This window comes from Panthera tigris, chromosome E2 (genome assembly GCF_018350195.1).
Source record: "Panthera tigris isolate Pti1 chromosome E2, P.tigris_Pti1_mat1.1, whole genome shotgun sequence".
NCBI lineage: Eukaryota > Metazoa > Chordata > Mammalia > Carnivora > Felidae > Panthera > Panthera tigris.
In genome coordinates, this window is record NC_056674.1 from 18,570,337 (window position 1) to 18,590,239 (window position 19,903).

Here is a 19,903-nt window from a genome sequence, read left to right on the forward strand (position 1 = left end):
TTCCTATCACCCTGAGGATTTCACCTGGAATCACTTTTCCTTGTTCTTAATTATAATCATTAGCATTGAGTTTTATGTAGGTCAATTTCCCATTACACTTTTCTTTTTTGGCTTGAAGTAATCTTTTTTAAGATATCTTTTTTCTTGAGAGACACTTTTGCTATGTATAGAAATCTAGGTTGGTGGTAATTTCTTCAGCAGTTTGAAAACATCCTTTCACCGTGTCCCTGAACCACAGCTATCTAGCGGGAGGGAGAAGTGATAAGTAACCTATTTTGCTGTAGTCTCCTGGCATGAGGTTAGGTTCGGAGTGTAAATACTAAGATTGAGATTGAGGTGGTGATGGGATGGGGTTTTGGGTTGTCAGAGAAAAGAGGGGCAGCAAGTGTTCATGCGTAGGAGAAATACAAAATGAGTATTTGGTTACCAAACTGATGGATTGTTTATGAAGCCAGTTACATTTGCTCACCGATCTCTTTTTCTCTTTCTGTACACCCAGCTTCCCTGACATTTAATTTGGACCGTTGCAAATTAGTTTGGGGCAATGAAAAATGGACAGATGTAACCGTGAAATTGCATCTTCATTATGTCTTCATTTTGTGCCCCTTCCTGGTATGGCCTCCTTGGACCTCAGTTTTCACCTCTCCAGGATTTAGTGCTCCCTGGTGGGCTACGGGCCCAGGCGGTGGTGGGCTGATTCTGTCTTGATGAGGACAAGGGCCTCCAGCCAATGGACATCAAGCTGGGATGTCTTGCGATTGTATATTTGTACCTGGATCTGGCTGCTCTGAATACGACAGGGTAGTCAGGAGAGGGGCAAGTTTTGGTTCCTGTGACAGTGATATTCTCTTTGACCAGCCTCTACTTAGACACTTCTGAATTCTCTTCTCAACTAGGCCCTGGCTTTCAGACTTCCATGTTTCTCTCTGCATTGTCTAATTGTAGCAAGAACCCTAAAGTCAGTTTGACCAGAACTACCCTCCATATCGGATCACGGGTGATATCTGACCCAGTCCCTCATTCCTCAACACCCCCCAGGTCTGATCATCCTGACCTGCCTTCAGCAAGAATCTTGTTAAGTCGGTTCAGTTGGAACCCCTCTTATCCCCTGATGTATCCTCTTAGTAATTTCCCATCCCCTCCCTCCCACCTGCGCCTATAAATTCCTACTTTTCCTTGTTCTCCCTGGAGAACAAGGAAACTCTTGTTCTCAAACTCTTTCTCACTACAAACTCCTACTGCAGTGGTCCCTATACTTAACACTATAGGGCCCGTGAAGAAAGTCCGCCTTATCATTCTCAACAAGTGTCTTGAATAACTTTTTCTTTAATGCCTGAGAACCAGAGATGAGTAATGGTATCTCATCTTATGTAACAAACGTGAAACCATGTGAGTTCCATTGTCCACTTAGGCCTGAGGGTATCTAACCCTGCTGTTCTCAAATGTTGAGTCATGTGGCCTGTAAGAATCTGTCCCTTGTGCAGTAGGCCTGCCTGTAGTTGATGAAACTCTCCTGCATGATGTATTTCAAAGAATACAAAAAAATAACCAAATGGTAAAACGTGTGCTCTCATGTAAGCATTATCATCATTACCTCTGCTGCTACTTGCTGAATGAGACTCATTATTTTGACAAATAAGTTACCGTGCAGAGAACGGTCTCTGAGTTGCCCTCTCACAGCAGGGTTTGTGACTTGTGATAACAATGATGATGATGAATCTTTTTAAAAACATTATTATTTTGAGAGAGAGAGAGAGCGACTGGGAAAAGGGCAGAGAGAGGGAGACATGATCTGAGCCAAAACCAGGAGTCAGACGCTTAACCGACTCAACCATCCACGCACCCCCATAACGACTCTTAAGTATCCAGCAGTAAGCACACCCTGGGCCCTGTTACTTACCAAGACTCCTTTTTCTCAAATTGGAGTCCCCTGGACGGCTTGTTCACATGCAGAACGTTGGGCCCCACCCGCAAAATTTCTCAGTACCTAGGTTTAGGCTGTTGCCCCCCAAACGAGGATTTCTAACAAATTCCCAGATGATGCTGAGAAACACTGAATTAGAGCTACATTCCATGTTAGCACACAGACCCCGCAGATCAGGTGTTACCTTCAATTGTCAGTGTGAACCTGGGCCCCCCGAAAGGTCTGAGAATTGCAGGACCAGCCTCTGTCCCCGCACGCAGAAATGGGTATCCCGTGATACACACCTGACGGCGACTGGGACTTGGTTCCAGAAAGAGAAGTCTGGAGACAGCCCCGTTAGGAGGAAAAGCTCGCGCTCCGCTGTCACAGAGAACCAGCAGGAACCAGCGAGAAGCAGGTAACCGAGCGCGTGCCAACATCCCCCCCCCACCCGGCACCGCCCCCTCGCACCGATACCCCCACCCAGAGTCACCCTCTCGCACTACCCCCCCAGACTCCCCCAAGTGCCACCCCCAGCACGGCCCCTGCGCTCCGCCCTCCAGTTCCATACCACCACCCCTCACCGCCCCTAAGCCCCACCCCCTCGCACTGCCCCCCGCGCCACTCCCAAGCACCGCCCCCAGAATCCCCCCCCCCCAGCACTCCACCCCTCGCTTCACCGCCCACAATGCCGCCCTCTCCCCAATTGCCGCCCCCTCTCACCACACCCCGAGCACCGCCCCCTCGCCCCTCCCAAGCAGCGGCCCCCAGCACCGTCCGCAGAACCACCGCCCAGCACTCCCTCCTCGCTCCGCCTTCAACACCGCCCCCCTATCATCACCCACCCGCGCGCTCTCCCCAGTGCCACCACCTCTCATCGCCCCCAGCACCGCCCCAGCTCCGCCCCCTCGCACCGCCCCCAGCACCACCTCCTCGCACCGCCCCCAGCACCGCCCCAGCACTGCCTCCTCGCACCGCCCCCAGCACCGCCCCGGATCCGCCTCCTCGCACAGCCCCCAGCACCGCCCCAGATCCGCCTCCTCGCACCGCCCCGGATCCGCCTCCTCGCACAGCCCCCAGCACCACCCCAGCTCCACCTCCTCGCACCGCCCCCAGCACCGCCCCAGATCCGCCTCCTCGCACCGCCCCAGATCCGCCTCCTCGCTGAGCCCTCCAGCACCGCCCCAGATCCACCTCCTCGCACCGCCCCCAGCACCGCCCCAGCTCTGCCTCCTCGCACCGCCCCCAACACCGCCCCAGCTCCGCCCCTTCGCACCGCCCCAGCTCCACCTCCTCGCACCGCCCCCAGCACCGCCCCGGGGCCGCCCCCTCGCTCAGCCCTCCGGCGGGGCCGAGCGTGGGCGGGACGAGAAACGCAGGTCCTTGGAGGCTGAACCAGGAGTCCGCGCCTGGCGCCGGGCCAATGACAGCCCTTGAGCTCGGCGCCGCTTCGGGCCGGAACTTCCTGCGTTCCAGGCCAGCCAGTCCTAGCCCGGGCCGGGTGTGCGCGCCGGCGTCACTCGCGGCTTTTCCGGAGCCGGGGGCCGGGACCCTGCTCCGTGCCGCGCCCCAGAGACGCGGGTCCGCCCGGTCCGGCTGTGCCCCGCGTCCCGCGCGCCTGCACTAGCCGAGAGCCCGAGGGCCCGCCGCACCTGGGGCCCGGCGAGGGAGGGGGGCACTGGGGGCCCACTCGTCTCTGGCGGCTGCTCTGCGAGACCGGGTCCCGATGGCGGCGGCTGCGGCGCTCAGGGACCCGGCGCAGGTGAGTGCCCAGGTGTATGCCGCCCTACGTTCGCGTGCCCCGCACCTGGACCGCGGAGGTGGGCCTTGTCTGTCTTCTGTCGTCTCCCACCTCTCCGGGTTTTGAGTCTGGGAGCGCTGGAGGGGAGCCACGCCCGGTCCGGGGTGCTGAAGCCAGGCCGGCGATTATACAGAGCGCTTCCCATTTCCGAAATCTTAGGACGCGAGGAAGGGTTTTCTAGGCACGGGAATCGGCGTGCACAAATGCCTGGAGGTGAGATTGACCTGAGTGTTCGGAGAGCAGTTGGGAGACAGTGAGCCCCGGAATGGCGGGCTGAGGAGCTTGATCTCTATTCTGACTGTGTTGGGAGCCATAGATGGGTTAGAGTAAAAGAGGAAACACCTGACTCGGGTCTTGACAGGCTCCCTGTGGATGCAGAGTGGAAAATTGACTTGGGGTAAGGGTGGAGGCAGGAAGACCAAGGAGTCCGCTATTGCAGTAGTTCGGATGAGTAGTGCAGGTGGCTGGAGGTAGAAATGATTGGGTTCTAGATCCGCCTTTTAAGTCAGGCTGAGCAGATTTTCTGATGTGGAAGGTGAGAAGGAAAAGGGGTGGTTTTTGGCTTCAGCAGCTGGAAGGATGGATTGCCATCAACGGAGATGGGGAGGTTGGGTGTAGAAGGAATATTCAATATAAAAGTAGAAGTTAGGCTTTGGCCCTTTTGAGCTCTGATGTTCTAGAGACGCCTGAATGGAGTTGAGTGGGCAGGTAGACACCAATTTTGGTGTTTTGGTGAGGTATAGTTAGGGTTATGAGAGACCGAATACACAAGAGGACAAAGGCTAGACCATACATAAAAATAGAATTCTGACCCACAACCTGCAGGGACCTGCCCAGGAAACCAACCTCTTTATCTACAATAAACAACCCAGGAAGCAGCCTGCTTAAATTAGAGTTCAGGAAGCCAGATTGCTATCTCTAGTGACAATCCAGGAACAATAGCTTCTGTAACAACTGCCCCCAAATGACCAGGGCTTAATTAATAACTGACAGTTTCTGTAATTTTTGTCCCCGCTTCCACCTTGGGACCAAGGAGAGAAAGCCAAGTATGCACCCTTAACCCATCACATAGGACGCCCCATTTCTAGTTAGCCTGCCTACCGCTTCCCCGTGCCCACAGCCCCCAGTCAGGGCACATCTGAAGCCTTCCCGTTTCCTCTATAAAGCTTTCCCACGCCTCTGCCTGCCTTCGAGGTGGCCAAACATAAGTGATGGTAGCTTGCTATAGCAAGCTCAGTATAAATACCTTTGCTTTTCTTAGTTGGTTGCTCTTTATTTCCACAGTTAAAATATCTAAAATGTGGCATCTGGTATGTGGACGAGGGTGTGGCTGTGTGTCCAGTTCAGGAGGGTGAACTTTCAGGTCATGGTGGTAGTGACACTAGAGGGAAAGGGGAAGGTGGGGCCTGAGAACTGAGAACAGGGGACTATGATTGGCTTGTTTGGCATTATAAAGACAGACATGGGGGGCACCTGGGTGGCTCAGTCAGTTGAGCATCCAACTTCAGCTCAGGTCATGATCTTGTGATTCGTGAGTTCAAGCCCCACAGGGGTTCGCTTCTGTCAGCCTGTCGGCACAGAGCCTGCTTGGGATCCTCTGTCCCCCTCTCTCTGCCCCTCCCCCACTTGCGCTCTCCCCCAAATAAATATTTTTTAAAAAAGACAAACATGAAGAGTAGCGCTCGTGGTGGTGGGGGACAGCTGGTGGGCTGTGTAAGGAGGGAGGAGTCTGGCAGGTGGTGTGGATGTGGGTGGGGTGGGGAGGCTCAGTAGTAATGGAGCTATTGTTACACTGAGCCCTGGGCTGTGCTTATTCACCCCTTTGCGTTCCCAGCAGGCCTTTGTAGTGACCCTTGATGGGGCCTTGAGGTTTTCAGTTGGGCTGGGGAATTAGCTCAGGGGCAAATGGGGTCAGCTGGGAGAGCCACTAGACCCTGAGTGGGTGAGAACCAGAGTCACAGAGTGTGACTGATGAAGGGACAGGATGTGCCACACCGAAGTGGAGGAGGCCCAAGGGTATCTGATGTCTGTGTGGTTCTGCATGGCTTCGATTGAAGCCAGAAAAGGGCCGGGCGGGGAGACCTTCAAATCAATGGTCTGTGTTGCCCTTGGCAGTGGGAGCCACCCAAGGGTCTGGGTTGTATTTGCTAAGAATTTCTGGATGCCATGTGCAGAGTGACATGTGAGGGTCCTTGGAGGTGGCTACGATGTGGGCTTGGATGGGGGAGGGTACAGTGACAATGGGGATACAAGGTGCAGTCCAGGACGTGTTATGTGTATAGGAGTGTGAGGGGCACCTGGGTGGCTCAAACGTCTGACTTCGGCTCAGGTCATGATCTCACAGTTTGTGGGTTCGAGCCCCACGTCGGGCTCTGTGCTGACAGCTCAGAGCCTGGAGCCTGCTTTGGATTCTGGATTCTGTGTCTCCCTCTCTCTCTGCCCCTTCCCCGCTCACACCGTCTCTCTCTCTCTCTCTCAAAAATAAATGGACATTAAAAAAAAATTAAAAAAATTTAAAAAAGGAGTGAGTGTGAGCCGTCGGCCCCAGGGGCCTGGTACTGGGGATTAAGGGAGAAGACTGAGTCCATGTTTGTATGTGCAAAGCCTGAAGTTGGTGGCATGGGAGGGGGCCCACAGAAGAGGGTGGGGCCCTGCACTTCAGGCCCGGAGCTTAGCTGGTGTCTCGCTGCTCACCCGCCTGTGGGGGGACTGACACGGGTCAGGTGAGGCATGAGAAAAGAGCTGACATCCGTGGAACCAGGGCCTGGGATCTCCTCTGAGTTGGGAAGCTGGGGAGGTGGGGGAGCAGGGGACAGACAGGGAGTCCTGAGGAGAGAAGCTGATCATGGAATGGACTGTCCCCATCATGGCAGGGCTGTGTGACCTTTGAGGACGTGACCATTTACTTCTCCCAGGAGGAGTGGGGGCTCCTTGATGAGGCTCAGAGACTCCTGTACTGCGACGTGATGCTGGAGAACTTTGCACTTATAGCCTCGTTGGGTAAGGCCTTCGCACCCACCCGGTGTCCCGGGCTCATTTCCGCCTGTCCCCTTTTCCTTCCCGTGGCCAAACCATGGGCAATGCTTCCTTCCCCACTCTCCCGGCATACGTGCTGCAATTTTCAGGGCTAAGCTGTGTGCAGTGTCCCCCCACCCCCCACTCCCTGAGCAGCCCCAATACCTGCTGCCCCAAAACCTTGTGGGGAAGGGGCTGGAATGAGGAATCTTGTAGGCAGCCCAGTGGATCCCGTCCGTGTCCACCTGGGTGACCATTTCCTTCGGCTGACGTTTCCTAGGGCCCGACTGCTAGGAATTCGAGGCCCTGCTGTGACCACTGGGATTTTCCGGCCATACCTCCCCAGTGTGTTCTTTTTTGTAATATTTCACTTTCTTTCCTGTGGTCCGTCAGCAGGTAGTTCACCTGGCCAAGTGCTAGCCACTCACCTGCCCCGTCTTTCCCGTAGGACTTACGTCTTTCAGGTCTCACATAGTTGCCCGGCTGGAGATGGGAGCAGAGCCGTGGGTGCCTGACAGAGTGGACATGACTTCCGCCATGGCAAGAGGGGCATACAGTGGGCCCGGCTCTGGTGAGTCGGGGATGGGAGAGCGTGTGACGACGTCAGTGCTGTCTGCAAATCATAACTGCAGTCTTTCTCGCGTTCGTCATTGTTTGGGTGCCAAAGCCAACGGGCACATCTCTCTTCGACCTTTCGTTTCCCATTCTTGACGCATCGCCCCCCCTGTCATTTCTGCTGACTTGGGGCCCCTGGCTGGGCCCCACCTGTCCGGCCTTCCCATCTCACTCTTGCCACAGCTCCCTCTGTGACAGTCTCCCGCATGGACCTACACTCCTTATGTCATGATATGTGTATATTCCCTTCAGTAGTCCTTAAACACCAGCTACTTACTTGCAGTCAGATTTTCCTGGGCCTGGACACACCTTCTGCACAGGGCTCGTGTGTTACCAACAGCCAAGGCCCTGCCGAAAAGCCTTTATGGAGGAGTTGGAGGGGCGCCTGGGTGACTCAGTTGGTTGAGCATCCGACTTTGGCTCAGGCCACGATCTCCCAGTTTGTGAGTTCGAGCTCCACGTTGGGCTCCGTGCTGACAGCTCAGAGCCTGGAGCCTGCTTCGGAATCTGTGTCTCCCTCTCTCTCTGCCCCTCCCCTGCTTGCACTCTCTCAAAAATAAATAAACATTAAAAAAAAATTTTAGAGGAGTTGGAGACCCCACCTTTAGGCTCAATACGTGTGCCCCATCATTGTGTCTTTCGTCCTGGTAAGACCCCCCTGTTTTGTGACCTTGCCAGACACAGTACTGCCGAACAGAACCTTCCTCACCCTGACCTCGGGTTTCTTATCTTGCCAGCAATCCCGTGGACTCATTCCTGGGTCAGGCATGCGTTTGTCACGGGGCCGTTTCCTTCCAGCAGAGTTCTTGTTAACTTCACCAGCATTTCTCTGCTTTCAGATTTTTGCTCTGGAACAGAGGGTGAGCATAGTGCGTCTGTGGAAGGAGTGCCACGTGACCGGAATCTCAAGGCAGCTCCGCCTGGCCGGAAGGACTACTCCTGCGACATGTGTGGCCTACACTTGAAAGACATTTTGGCCCTGGCTGAACACCGGGCAGCACATCCCAGGCAGAAGCCCTACGTGTGCCAGGCATATGGGAGAGAGTTCAAGTCCAGTGCGTACCATAACCAGCATCAGATGCAGCAGGGTGTAGACAAGCCTATCAGAAGGGATGAGGACAGGGCCTCCTCCCTCATGAAGAGCTGCAGAGATGATGCATCAAAGAAACCTTTCACAGTCAGGGAGGGTGGGAAGGACTTTGCGGATGGGAAGGCCGGATCCGGCTTTCTGCCGCATCAGGTCCCTCACAGAGTGGAGGAGCCACCCCGGGACACTGGTGTCGGGGATCGTCACACCGTCCAAAGCCATAACAAGTGCAGCGAGTCTGGGAACGCCTTCAGTGACAAACGCGCACTCGTTCAGCACCAGAGAACCCACGCTGGAGAAAGGCCTTATGAGTGCAACAAATGTGGGATATTCTTTAGCCATGCCTCCGGCCTCCTTCAACACCAGAGAGACCACAACAGAGGAAAGCCTTATGAGTGCCGGGAATGTGGGAAGTTCTTCAGCCAGCACTCCAGTCTCGTTAAGCATCAGAGAGTTCACACCGGGGAAAGCCCCCACGTGTGCAGCGAATGTGGGAAGTTCTTCAGCCGGAACTCCAACCTCATTCAACATAAGAGAGTTCACACTGGAGAGAAGCCTTATGAGTGCAGCGAATGCGGGAAATTCTTCAGCCAGCGCTCCAACCTCATTCATCATAAGAGGGTTCATACCGGCAGAAGCGCTCACGAGTGCAGCGAGTGTGGGAAATCTTTCAACTGCAACTCCAGTCTCATCAAACATTGGAGGGTTCACACTGGAGAAAGACCTTACAAGTGCAACGAGTGCGGGAAATTCTTCAGCCACATCGCCAGTCTTATCCAACATCAGATAGTCCACACTGGCGAACGGCCTTACGGGTGCAGCGAATGTGGGAAAGCCTTCAGCCGGAGCTCTGACCTCATGAAGCATCAGAGAGTCCACACTGGGGAACGGCCTTATGAGTGCATCGAATGTGGGAAATTGTTTAGCCAGAGCTCCAGCCTCAATAGCCATCGGAGACTTCACACTGGCGAACGGCCTTATCAGTGCCCCGAATGTGGGAAATTCTTTAACCAGAGCTCCAGCCTCAATAACCATCGGAGGCTTCACACCGGGGAGCGGCCTTATGAGTGCCTCGAATGTGGGAAAACCTTCAGGCAAAGGTCTAATCTGAGGCAGCACCAGAAGGTTCACAAACCAGACAGGCCGTATAAGTGCAGTGAATGTGGAAAAGCCTTCAGCCAGAGGCCTACCCTTGTCCGGCATCAGAAAATTCACATCAGAGAAAGGAGTGCAGAGAATGTGCTTCCTCCTCCAGCACAACCGTGTGCAGTGGAGATAAGCTCTGAGGGCAGACTTTATGAGGGGGCCATCAGCCAGAGGTTGAACCTTGTTCATCCCAATGTCCACACTGGGAAGATTCCCTATGAATGCTAGTTATGTTGAAAGCTGTCTGGAACAAAGTTGCATTTTTCTCACCACGGACTTTACCAGACCTTTGTCACTGCGAGTGTTTGTGGTAGGAGCCCTTTCAGCGTTCCCAAGGACAGCGGGTCTCCAAGAGTGTGTCTCAGCCAGTCCCTGTGTTCAGACCTCTTCTTGTTTCAAGAGGGAATCCTGTGGAGCCTGAGGCCAAAGGAAGATGTCATTCCCTCCCTCTGTGACCAGTGTAGCTGTGGACATGACCCATCTTTGACCATGAAGACCTGAGCTGGATTCTGCTGGCAGCTTGCAGAAAAGGTTTCCCTTTTGTCAGGGATGGTGGATCTCCTGTGGTGCTCGTGATGGATTTATCCAGACTCCACATTACCTATCCCAGCAACTACCTAGTTCATATTGCCTTATTGTAAAGCCACCTTTAGTATGTTTTGATCATTGTGAAGTGGGTTGAGGACACGGTTAAGGTCTACCAAACTAAAAGGGTCTCCAAACATTGCCTCAGAGGGGACGTTGCCACAGGATGGTGGAGAACCCCTCTCGGTCCAGATTTGGCCTCCTTTGTAAGTTGCTATACGAGGCCTCCTGGGGAAGATTGTAGGACTCTGTGGGACTAATGTGATCCGAACGGCACGAATTTTTGTGACCCAGAGATTACCCTGAGGACGGGGCAGTTGTGACAACCTCCACTGCATCTGGGAGCTGCATGAATAGGGCCCCATGTTTCCAGGGGATGCCTCACTTTCCCTAGCACTGTTAAGCAGGCACCATTTACCTGGCACCTGTCAAGGAGCCATACGCCTTGAAGTCTAGCATCTGGTATACTGGTGTCCTAACTAAGCCTTATTGGGCCCAGTTGAGAGCATAATTTGTACGGAAGCACTTGGGGTGACAACGGAGTAGGTGAGGCTGCAGCAAACTAGAGGGAATGTACCTATTCTAAAAGTGCATCCACAGTTGTCTCCTTGAATGTGACTGCAGGATTCAGGCTTTGCAGAAATTCTCAGGACCTCCAGACCTCTGTCCTATGACTTAGGCCACTGGCAGAGCAAAACGCTAAAGGTTTTGTGGCCACTAAGGCTCTCTGCACCATTCATGCCACAGCCATTGCTGCCTTGGCAGGAAAATGGGGGCTGAGCGAAGGTAGGTCTTGTATTCCAGGGATGTAGCATTTGTGACATAGCCAGCCATTTTTGCTGCCAAGGCATGAGAGAGCGAGAATAGAGTCAACATAGGGTTACCAAATCTAATTTTCTAAAATGAATGTGCAACAATTTCTTTAAATGCTCTGATGAGATAGGATTGTCATGCAACAGTTGTACATGTTTGATGTGCACAATTTCATAAGTTTTTCAGTACGTGTACACTCAGGGAACCAACACCATCATGATAACGAACGTACCCGTCACCTGCAAAGCTACCTCGTGCCTTTTACCGGCCCTCCTTGCCTTCCCAGAAAACCATAAATTTACCTTTTCTTTTTTCACCATGGATTTGTTGGCCTTCTTAGAATTTTGTACAACTGGAGTTATTAAGTACTTATACCCTATATTTGGTCTGTTTTCCTTCACAGCGTAATTTTCTTGAGAATTATCCATGCTGTGTGTAGGAATAGTTCATTCCTTTTGCCACTGAGTAGTGTTCTATTGAGTGAATCCATCATAATTTTTCATGCCTTATTTTTTTAATCAAAAAATACCTGGTAAAATACACTTAACAAAATTTGCCATGGTAACTATCTCTAAGTGCACAGTTCAGGGGTATTAAGAACATTCATATTGTGCAGCCATCACCACCATTCACATCCCGAGCCCTTTTCGTCTTGTAAAACAAAGTCTGTACCCATTAAACAATAACTCCAATGTCCCCCCTCTGCTGAGCCCCTGGAAACTTCCATTCTACTTTCTGTCTCTGTGAATTTGACTACTCCAGATACCTCATATGAGTGAAGTCGTACAGTATTTGTCTATTTGTGACTGGTTTATTTCACTTAGCATAATGTCCTCAAGGTTCATCCATGTTTTATAGCATGTGTCAGAATTTCCTTTTTTTTTTTAAGGCTGAATAATATGCCGTTGAATTTCTATGTCCTATTTTGCTTATTCATTAATCTTTCGATGGATATTTGGTTTACTTCCACCTTTTGGCTATTGTGAATCATGCAGCTATGAATAGGTGTACAAATATCTCTTTGAGACCTTTCTTTCTGTTCTTTTGGATATATACCTGTTAGTGGAATTACTGGATCATATGGTAATTATATGTTTAATTTTTTGAAGAGCCTGCATACTGTTTTTCACAGTTGCTCTATCATTTTACATTCCTACCAACCGTATACATGGGTTCTAATTTTTCTACATCCTCACCAACACCTGTTTTTTCTGAAAAAAACATTTTTAAATTTTTGAGTAGCATCTATCCTGATAGATATGAAGTGGTTTCGTGTTTTTATCATGAAAGGGTGTTGGATTTTGTCAAATTCTTTTTTGTATCAATTGAGAGGGTCATATGTTCTTTGTTCCGTTAATGTGGTGCATTACACTGATTGATTTTCATATGTCAAACTATCCTTGCATTCCAGGAATAAACCCCACTCCCACATGGTGTATAATCCTTTCAGTATGCTGCTAAACTCTGTTTGCTAGTATTTTGTTAAAGATATTTACATCAGTGTTCATAAGGGATACTGGTCTGTACATTTCTTATAGTATCATTTTCTGGCTTTGGCATCAGGACAACTAAGTTAGGAATTGTTCTCTCCAAGTTTTTGAAATTTTCTTAACAAAGATCACTGCTGCTTCTTTAATGTGCAAAATTCACCAATAAAGTCATTGGGTCCAGAGGTTTGTTTGTTGTGGGGAGGTTTTAGTTGTGTATACATTATACTCACTACTTACACGTTTATTGAGATATTCTCTTCATGATTCAGTCTCAATAGGTTTTGTGTTTTTAGGGAGTAGTCTATTTCATCTCAGTTCCATTTTTGTGTGTGTGCACGCTTGTTCTTGGTACTCTTGTAATCCTTTTTATTTCTGTAGAATTGGTAGTAATGTCCCCGCTTTTATTTCTGATTTTAGTAATTTGAGTCATCTCTCTTTTTTAGTCACTCTAACTAAAGGTTTGTCAATTTTGTTAATCTTTTTAAAGAACCTTCTTCTGGTTTTGTTGAATTTTCCCTATTGTATTTCTATTCTCTTTAATCTCTAACCCTTATTTCTTTCTTTTGTCTAGCTCTTGGTTTAGTTTGTTCTTTTTCAAGTTCTTTAAATTGTAAAGTTGTTGATTTGAGATCTTTCTTTTTTAATGTAAGCTTCCTCCTTCATACTGCTTTTGCTGCCTTTCATGAATTTTGGTATGTTGTGTTTTTGTTTTCTTTCATCTCCAAGTATTTTCTAATATTCCTTGAGATTTCTCCTTTGTTCCATTGATTAAATATGGGTTAATTTCCACAAATTTGTGAATTTTCTAGTTTGCCTTTTATCAATTTCTAACTTCGTCCTATTGAGTTTGGACAAGATACTTTGCATAATATCTACCTTTTAAAATCTATTAAGCCTTAATTTGTGGCCTAACATGGTCTATCATAGAAATATCCCATGTGCACTTGAGAACAGTGTGTTCTCTATTGTTGTTGGTTAGAATATTATGTAAATTTCCATTAGTCTGATTGGCTTATGTGTTGTTCAAGACCTTTATTTCCTTATTGACTTTTTGTTTATTATTGAGAGTGGTCTCCAACTATTGTAAAACTGTCCATTTCTTCCTATCAATTTTTGCTTTTTATGTTTTCTTGGTCTGTTACTAGTTTCATAAATGTCTATAATTGTATATGCCTTCTTACTGGACATTTTATTACAATATAAAAATGTCCAAATTTGTCTCGTAACTTTTTAAAATTTAAAGTCTATTTTGTCTGATATTAATATAGCCACCCTTACTGTAATTGCTTATTATTTATATGGAATATGTTTTTCCATCCTTTCACTTTCAACCTACTTTTGTCTTTGGCTATAAAGTTAGTCTCTGTGTGGGGCGCCTGGGTGGGTGGCTCAGTCGGTTGAGCGTCCGACTTCGGCTCAGGTCATGATCTCACAGCTCGTGAGTTCGAGCCCCGCGTCAGGCTCTGTGCTGACAGCTCGGAGCCTGGAGCCTGCTTCCAATTCTGTGTCTCCCCCTCCCTCTGCCCCTAACCCACTCACTTTCTGTCTCTGTCTCTCTGAAAAGTAAATAAACATTAAAAATTAAAAAAAAAAAAAAAGTCTCTGTGGACAACATATGGTTGGATCTTTTTTTTTTATTATTATTTTTTAATGTTTACTTTTGAGAGAGAGACAGAGAGTGGGGAGGGGCAGAGAGAGAGGGGGACAGAGGATCTGAAGTGGGCTCTGTACTGACAGCAGAGGGCCTGGTGTGGGGCTTGAACTCACAAACTGTGAGATCACGACCTGAGCTGAAGCCTGACGCTTAACTGACTGCCTGAGTCACCCGGGTACCCCTAGTTGGGTCATTTTTAAACATCCATTCTGTCAGTTTCTGTATTTTGATTGGAGAGTTTAATCCACTTACATTTAAAGTAATTACTGATAAGGAAGGACTTCTGTCATTTTGCTATTTGTTTTCTATATGGCTTTTGGGTCCCCATTTCCTATAGTACTGTCTTCTTTTGTTTTTGATTGTTTTAATGTAAAATGTTTTAACGCCCTTCTCATTTCCTTTTGTGTGTATTCTATAGCTATTTTCTTTGTGGGTACCGTGGAGATTATGTTGAACATCCTCAAACTATAACACTCTAGTTTGAATTTATATCAGCCTAATTTCCATACCATACAAAAACTCTGCTCCTATGCAGTTCCACCTCCAACCCTTTCAGTTATTGATGTCACAGAATTACATCTTTATCCATTTTAGGTCCAAAATATATGCTAATAATTGTTTTTTAAAAATGCATTATCTTTTTAAATCATGTGGAAATTAACGAAGTTATAGACCAAAGTTACAATAATGGTGGTTTTAAAAATTGCACTTGTATTTACCTTTACAGGTGATCTGTATTCCTTCACACGGCTTAGAGTTAGTCTAATGTCCTTTGACTTCGAATGGAAGGACTCCCTTTAGCACTTCTTGCTAGGCAGGTCTAGTGATTGTAAACTTCCTCGGATTTCGTTTATCTGAGAATTAATTTCCCCCTAACTTTTGAAAGACAATTTTGTCAGATACATGATTCTCGGTTACCATTTTTCTTTGCTTTCAGCACTTTGAACATACCAGCCCACTGTTTTCTGGCTTCTAAGGATTTTTTTTTTTAAGTTTGTATTTATTGTGTGAGAGAGAGAGAGCTAGTGGGGGAGGGGCAGAGAGAGAGGGAGAGAGAGAGTCCCAAGCAGGCTCTGCACGGACAATGCAAGCCCGATGGATGCAGGCTTGAACTCACAACCCTGGGATCATGACCGGAGTCAAAACCAAGAGTCAGACACTTAACCCACTGAGCCATCCAGGCGACCCTCTGGCTTCTAAAGGATCTGATGAAGAATCTGTGGACAATCTTACTGAGGATCCCTTGTGTTGACAGGTCACCTCCCTTGTTCCTGTCAAATTTCTCTGTCTTTTGACAGATTGTAGTTTGTCTTGATTTCGGTCTCTTTGAATTCATCGTTTTGGAGTTCATTGAGCTTCTTGGGTGCTTATATTTATGTATTTCATCAATCCGGGGGAGTTTTCAGCCATTAAATCTTCAAGTTATCTCTCCTTTGTCTCATGTCCTGGGACTCCGACAAAGTGTGTGTTGTTCCTCTTGAAGGTGTTCCCAAGGTGCCTTATATTCTGTTTACTTTTCTTCACTCCTTTCTCTTTTGATTTTCCTGTCTTGAAGTTCACTGATTCTTCCATGTTCTCAAATCTGCTTTTGAATCCCTCTAGCGAATTTTTCATTTCAGTTGTGGTAATTTTAGCACTAGAATCTCGTTTTGATTCCTTTTTATGTTTTCTATGTCTTGTGTGATATTTCCATTTTTGTTCATACAGCATTTCCTTGCCTTTCTCCATGTCTTCCTTTAGTTATCTGATCATCTATAAGATAGGGTTTTTTTCTTTTTTTTTTCAATATATGAAATTTATTGTCAAATTGGTTTCCATACAACACCCAGTGCTCATCCCAAAAGATGCCCTCTTCAATACCCATCACCCATCCCCCCCTCCCTCCCACCCCCCATCAACCCTCAGTTTGTTCTCAGTTTTTAAGAGTCTCTTGTGCTTTGGCTCTCTCCCACTCTAACCCTTTTTTTTTCCCTTCCCCTCCCCCATGGGTTTCTGTTAAGTTTCTCAGGATCCACATAAGAGTGAAAACATATGGTATCTGTCTTCCTCTGTATGGCTTGTTTCACTTAGCATCACACTCTCCAGTTCCATCCACGTTGCTACAAAGAGCCATATGTCATTCTTTCTCATTGCCACGTAGTACTCCATTGTGTATATAAACCACAATTTCTTTATCCATTCATCAGTTGATGGACCTTTAGGCTCTTTCCATAATTTGGCTATTGTTGAGAGTGCTGCTATAAACATTGGGGTACATGTGCCCCTATGCACTCCTGTATCTCTTGGGTCAATTCCTAGCAGTGCTATTGCTGGGTCATAAGGTAGGTCTATTTTTAATTTTTTGAGGAACCTCCACACTGTTTTCCAGAGTAGCTGCACCAGTTTGCATTTCCACCAACAGGGCAAGAGGGTTCCCGTTTCTCCACATCCTCTCCAGCATCTATAGTCTCCTGATTTGTTCATTTTGGCCACTCTGACTGGCATGAGGTGATATCTGAGTGTGGTTTTGATTTGTATTTCCCTGATGAGGAGCAACATTGAGCATCTTTTCATGTGCCTGTTGGCCATCCGGATGTCTTCTTTAGAGAAGTGTCTATTTATGTTTTCTGTCCATTTCTTCACTGGATTATTTGTTTTTCGGGTGTGGAGTTTGGTGAGCTCTTTATAGATTTTGGATACTAGCCCTTTGTCCGATATGTCATTTGCAAATATCTTTTCCCATTCCGTGGGTTGCCTTTTAGTTTTGTTGATTATTTCCTTTGCTGTGCAGAAGCTTTTTGTCTTCATGAGGTCCCAATAGTTCATTTTTGCTTTTAATTCCCTTGCCTTTGAGGATGTGTCAAGTAAGAAATTGCTGCGGCTGAGGTCAGAGAGGTCTTTTCCTGCTCTCCCCTCTAGGGTTTTGATGGTTTCCTGTCTCACATTCAGGTCCTTTATCCATTTTGAGTTTATTTTTGTGAATGGTGTGAGAAAGTGGTCTAGTTTCAACCTTCTGCATGTTGCTGTCCAGTTCTCCCAGTACCATTTGTTAAAGAGACTGTCTTTTTTCCATTGGATGTTCTTTCCTGCTTTGTCAAAGATGAGTTGGCCATACTTTTGTGGGTCTAGTCCTGGGGTTTCTATTCTATTCCATTGGTCTATGTGTCTGTTTTTGTGCCAATACCATGCTGTCTTGATGATTACAGCTTTGTAGTAGAGGCTAAAGTCTGGGATTGTGATGCCTCCTGCTTTGGTCTTCTTCTTCAAAATTACTTTGGCTATTCAGGGCCTTTTGTGGTTCCATATGAGTTTTAGGATTGCTTGTTCTAGCTTCGAGAAGAATGCTGGTGCAATTTTGATTGGGATTGCATTGAATGTGTAGATAGCTTTGGGTAGTATTGACATTTTGACAATATTTATTCTTCCAATCCATGAGCAGGGAGTGTCTTTCCATTTCTTTATATCTTCTTCAATTACCTTCATAAGCTTTCTATAGTTATCAGCATACAGATCTTTTACATCTTTGGTTAGATTTATCCCTAGGTATTTTATGCTTCTTGGTGCAATTGTGAATGGGATCAGTTTCTTTATTTGTCTTTCTGTTGCTTCATTATTAGTGTATAAGAATGCAACTGATTTCTGTACATTGGTTTTGTATCCTGCAACTTTGTGCATTCATGTATCAGTTCTAGCAGACTTTTGGTGGAGTCTATCGGATTTTCCATGTATAATATCATGTCATCTGCAAAAAGTGAAAGCTTAACTTCATCTTTGCCAATTTTGATGCGTTTGATTTCTTTTTGTTGTCTGATTGATGATGCTAGAACTTCTAACACTATGTTAAACAACAGTGGTGAGAGTGGACATCCCTGTCGTGTTCCTGATCTCAGGGAAAAAGCTCTCAGTTTTTCCCCATCGAGGATGATGTTAGCTGTGGGCTTTTCATAAATGGCTTTTATGATGTTTAAGTATGTTCCTTCTATCCCGACTTTCTTGAGGGTTTTTATTAAGAAAGGTTGCTGAATTTTGTCAAATGCTTTTTCTGCATCGATTGACGGGATCATATGGTTCTTATCTTTTCTTTTATTAATGTGATGTATCACATTGATTGATTTGCGAATGTTGAACCAGACCTGCATCCCAGGAATGAATCCCACTTGATCATGGTGAATAATTCTTTTCATATGCTGTTGAATTTGATTTGCTAGTATCTTATTGAGAATTTTTGCATCCATATTCATCAGGGATATTGGCCTGTAGTTCTCTCTCTCTCTCTCTCTTTTTTTTTTTTTTTTACTGAGTCTCTGGTTTAGGAATCAAAGTAATACTGGCTTCATAGAATGAGTCTGGAAGTTTTCCTTCCCTTTCTATTTTTTGAAATAGCTTGAGAAGGATAGGTATTATCTCTGCTTTAAATGTCTGGTAGAACTCACCTGGGAAGCCATCTGGTCCTGGACTCTTATTTGTTGGGAGATTTTTGATAACTGAGTCAATTTCTTCGCTGGTTATGGGTCTGTTCAAGCTTTCTATTTCCTCCTGATTGAGTATTGGAAGTGTGGGGGTGCTTAGAAATTTGTCCATTTCTTCCAGGTTGTCCAGTTTGTTGGCATATAATTTTTCATGGTATTCCCTGATATTGCTTGTATTTCTGAGGGATTGGTTGTAATAATTCCATTTTCATTCATGATTTTATCTATTTGGATCATCTCCCTTTTCTTTTTGAGAAGCCTGGCTAGAGGTTTATCAATTTTGTTTATTTTTTCAAAAAACCAACTCTTGGTTTCATTGATTTGCTCTACAGTTTTTTTAGATTCTGTGTTGTTTATTTCTCCTCTGATCTTTATTATTTCTCTTCTTCTGCTGGGTTTAGGCTGTCTTTGCGGTTCTGCTTCTATTTCCTTTAGGTGTGCTGTTAGATTTTGTATTTGGGATTTTTCTTGTTTCTTGAAGATAGGCCTGGATTGCAACGTATTTTTCTCTCAGGACTGCCTTCGCTGCATCCCAGAGCGTTTGGATTGTTGTATTTTCATTTTCGTTTGTTTCCACATATTTTTAAATTTCTTCTCTAATTGCCTGGTTGACCCATTCATTCTTTAGCAGGGTGTTCTTTAACCTCCATGATTTTGGAGGTTTTCCAGACTTTTTCCTGTGGTTGATTTCAAGCTTCATAGCATTGTGGTCTGAAAGTATGCATGGTATGATTTCAATTCTTGTATACTTATGAAGGCTGTTTTGTGACCCAGTATGTGATCTGTCTTGGACAATGTTCCATGTGCACTCGAGAAGAAAGTATGTTCTGTTGCTTTGGGATGCCGAGTTCTAAATATATCTGTCAAGTCCATCTGATCCAATGTATCATTCAGGGCCCTTGTTTCTTTATTGACCGTGTGTCTAGATAATCTATCCATTTCTGTAAGTGGAGTGTTAAAGCCCCCTGCAATTACCACATTCTTATCAATAAGGTTGCTTACGTTTGTGAGTAATTGTTTCATATATTTGGGGGTTTCCGTATTCGGTGCATAGACATTTATAATTGTTAGCTCTTCCTGATGGATAGACCCTGTGATTATTACATAATGCTCTTCATCTCTTGTTACAACCTTTAATTTAAAGTCTAGTTTGTCTGATATAAGTATGGCTACTCCAGCTTTCTTTTGACTTCCAAGTATGATAAATAGTTCTCCATCCCCTCACTTTCAATCTGAAGGTGTCCTCAGGTCTAAAATGAGTCTCTTGTAGACAGCAAACAGATGGGTCTTGTTTTTTTATCCATTCTGATACCCTATGTCTTTTGGTTGGCGCATTTAGCCCATTT

The 19,903-nt window shown here is 46.7% G+C and overlaps 1 protein-coding gene across 2 annotated transcripts; it reads left to right on the forward strand.

Moving 5' to 3' along the window:
• Positions 1–3,418: 3,418 nt before the first annotated feature.
• ZNF792 (zinc finger protein 792) lies at positions 3,419–11,645 on the forward strand. 2 transcript variants are annotated; one of them, XM_042968959.1, is made up of 4 exons: positions 3,419–3,665; positions 6,620–6,704; positions 7,168–7,290; positions 8,174–11,645. In XM_042968959.1, exons 1-4 carry the CDS (start codon positions 3,630–3,632, stop codon positions 9,793–9,795), a joined length of 1,866 nt encoding a protein of 621 aa, XP_042824893.1. In that variant the 5' UTR covers positions 3,419–3,629; the 3' UTR covers positions 9,796–11,645. The 2 variants fall into 2 exon arrangements, with proteins under 2 accessions (XP_042824893.1, XP_007096813.3); XM_007096751.3 differs by having other exon boundaries at positions 3,420–3,665; positions 6,578–6,704.
• The last annotated feature ends 8,258 nt before the right edge of the window (positions 11,646–19,903 follow it).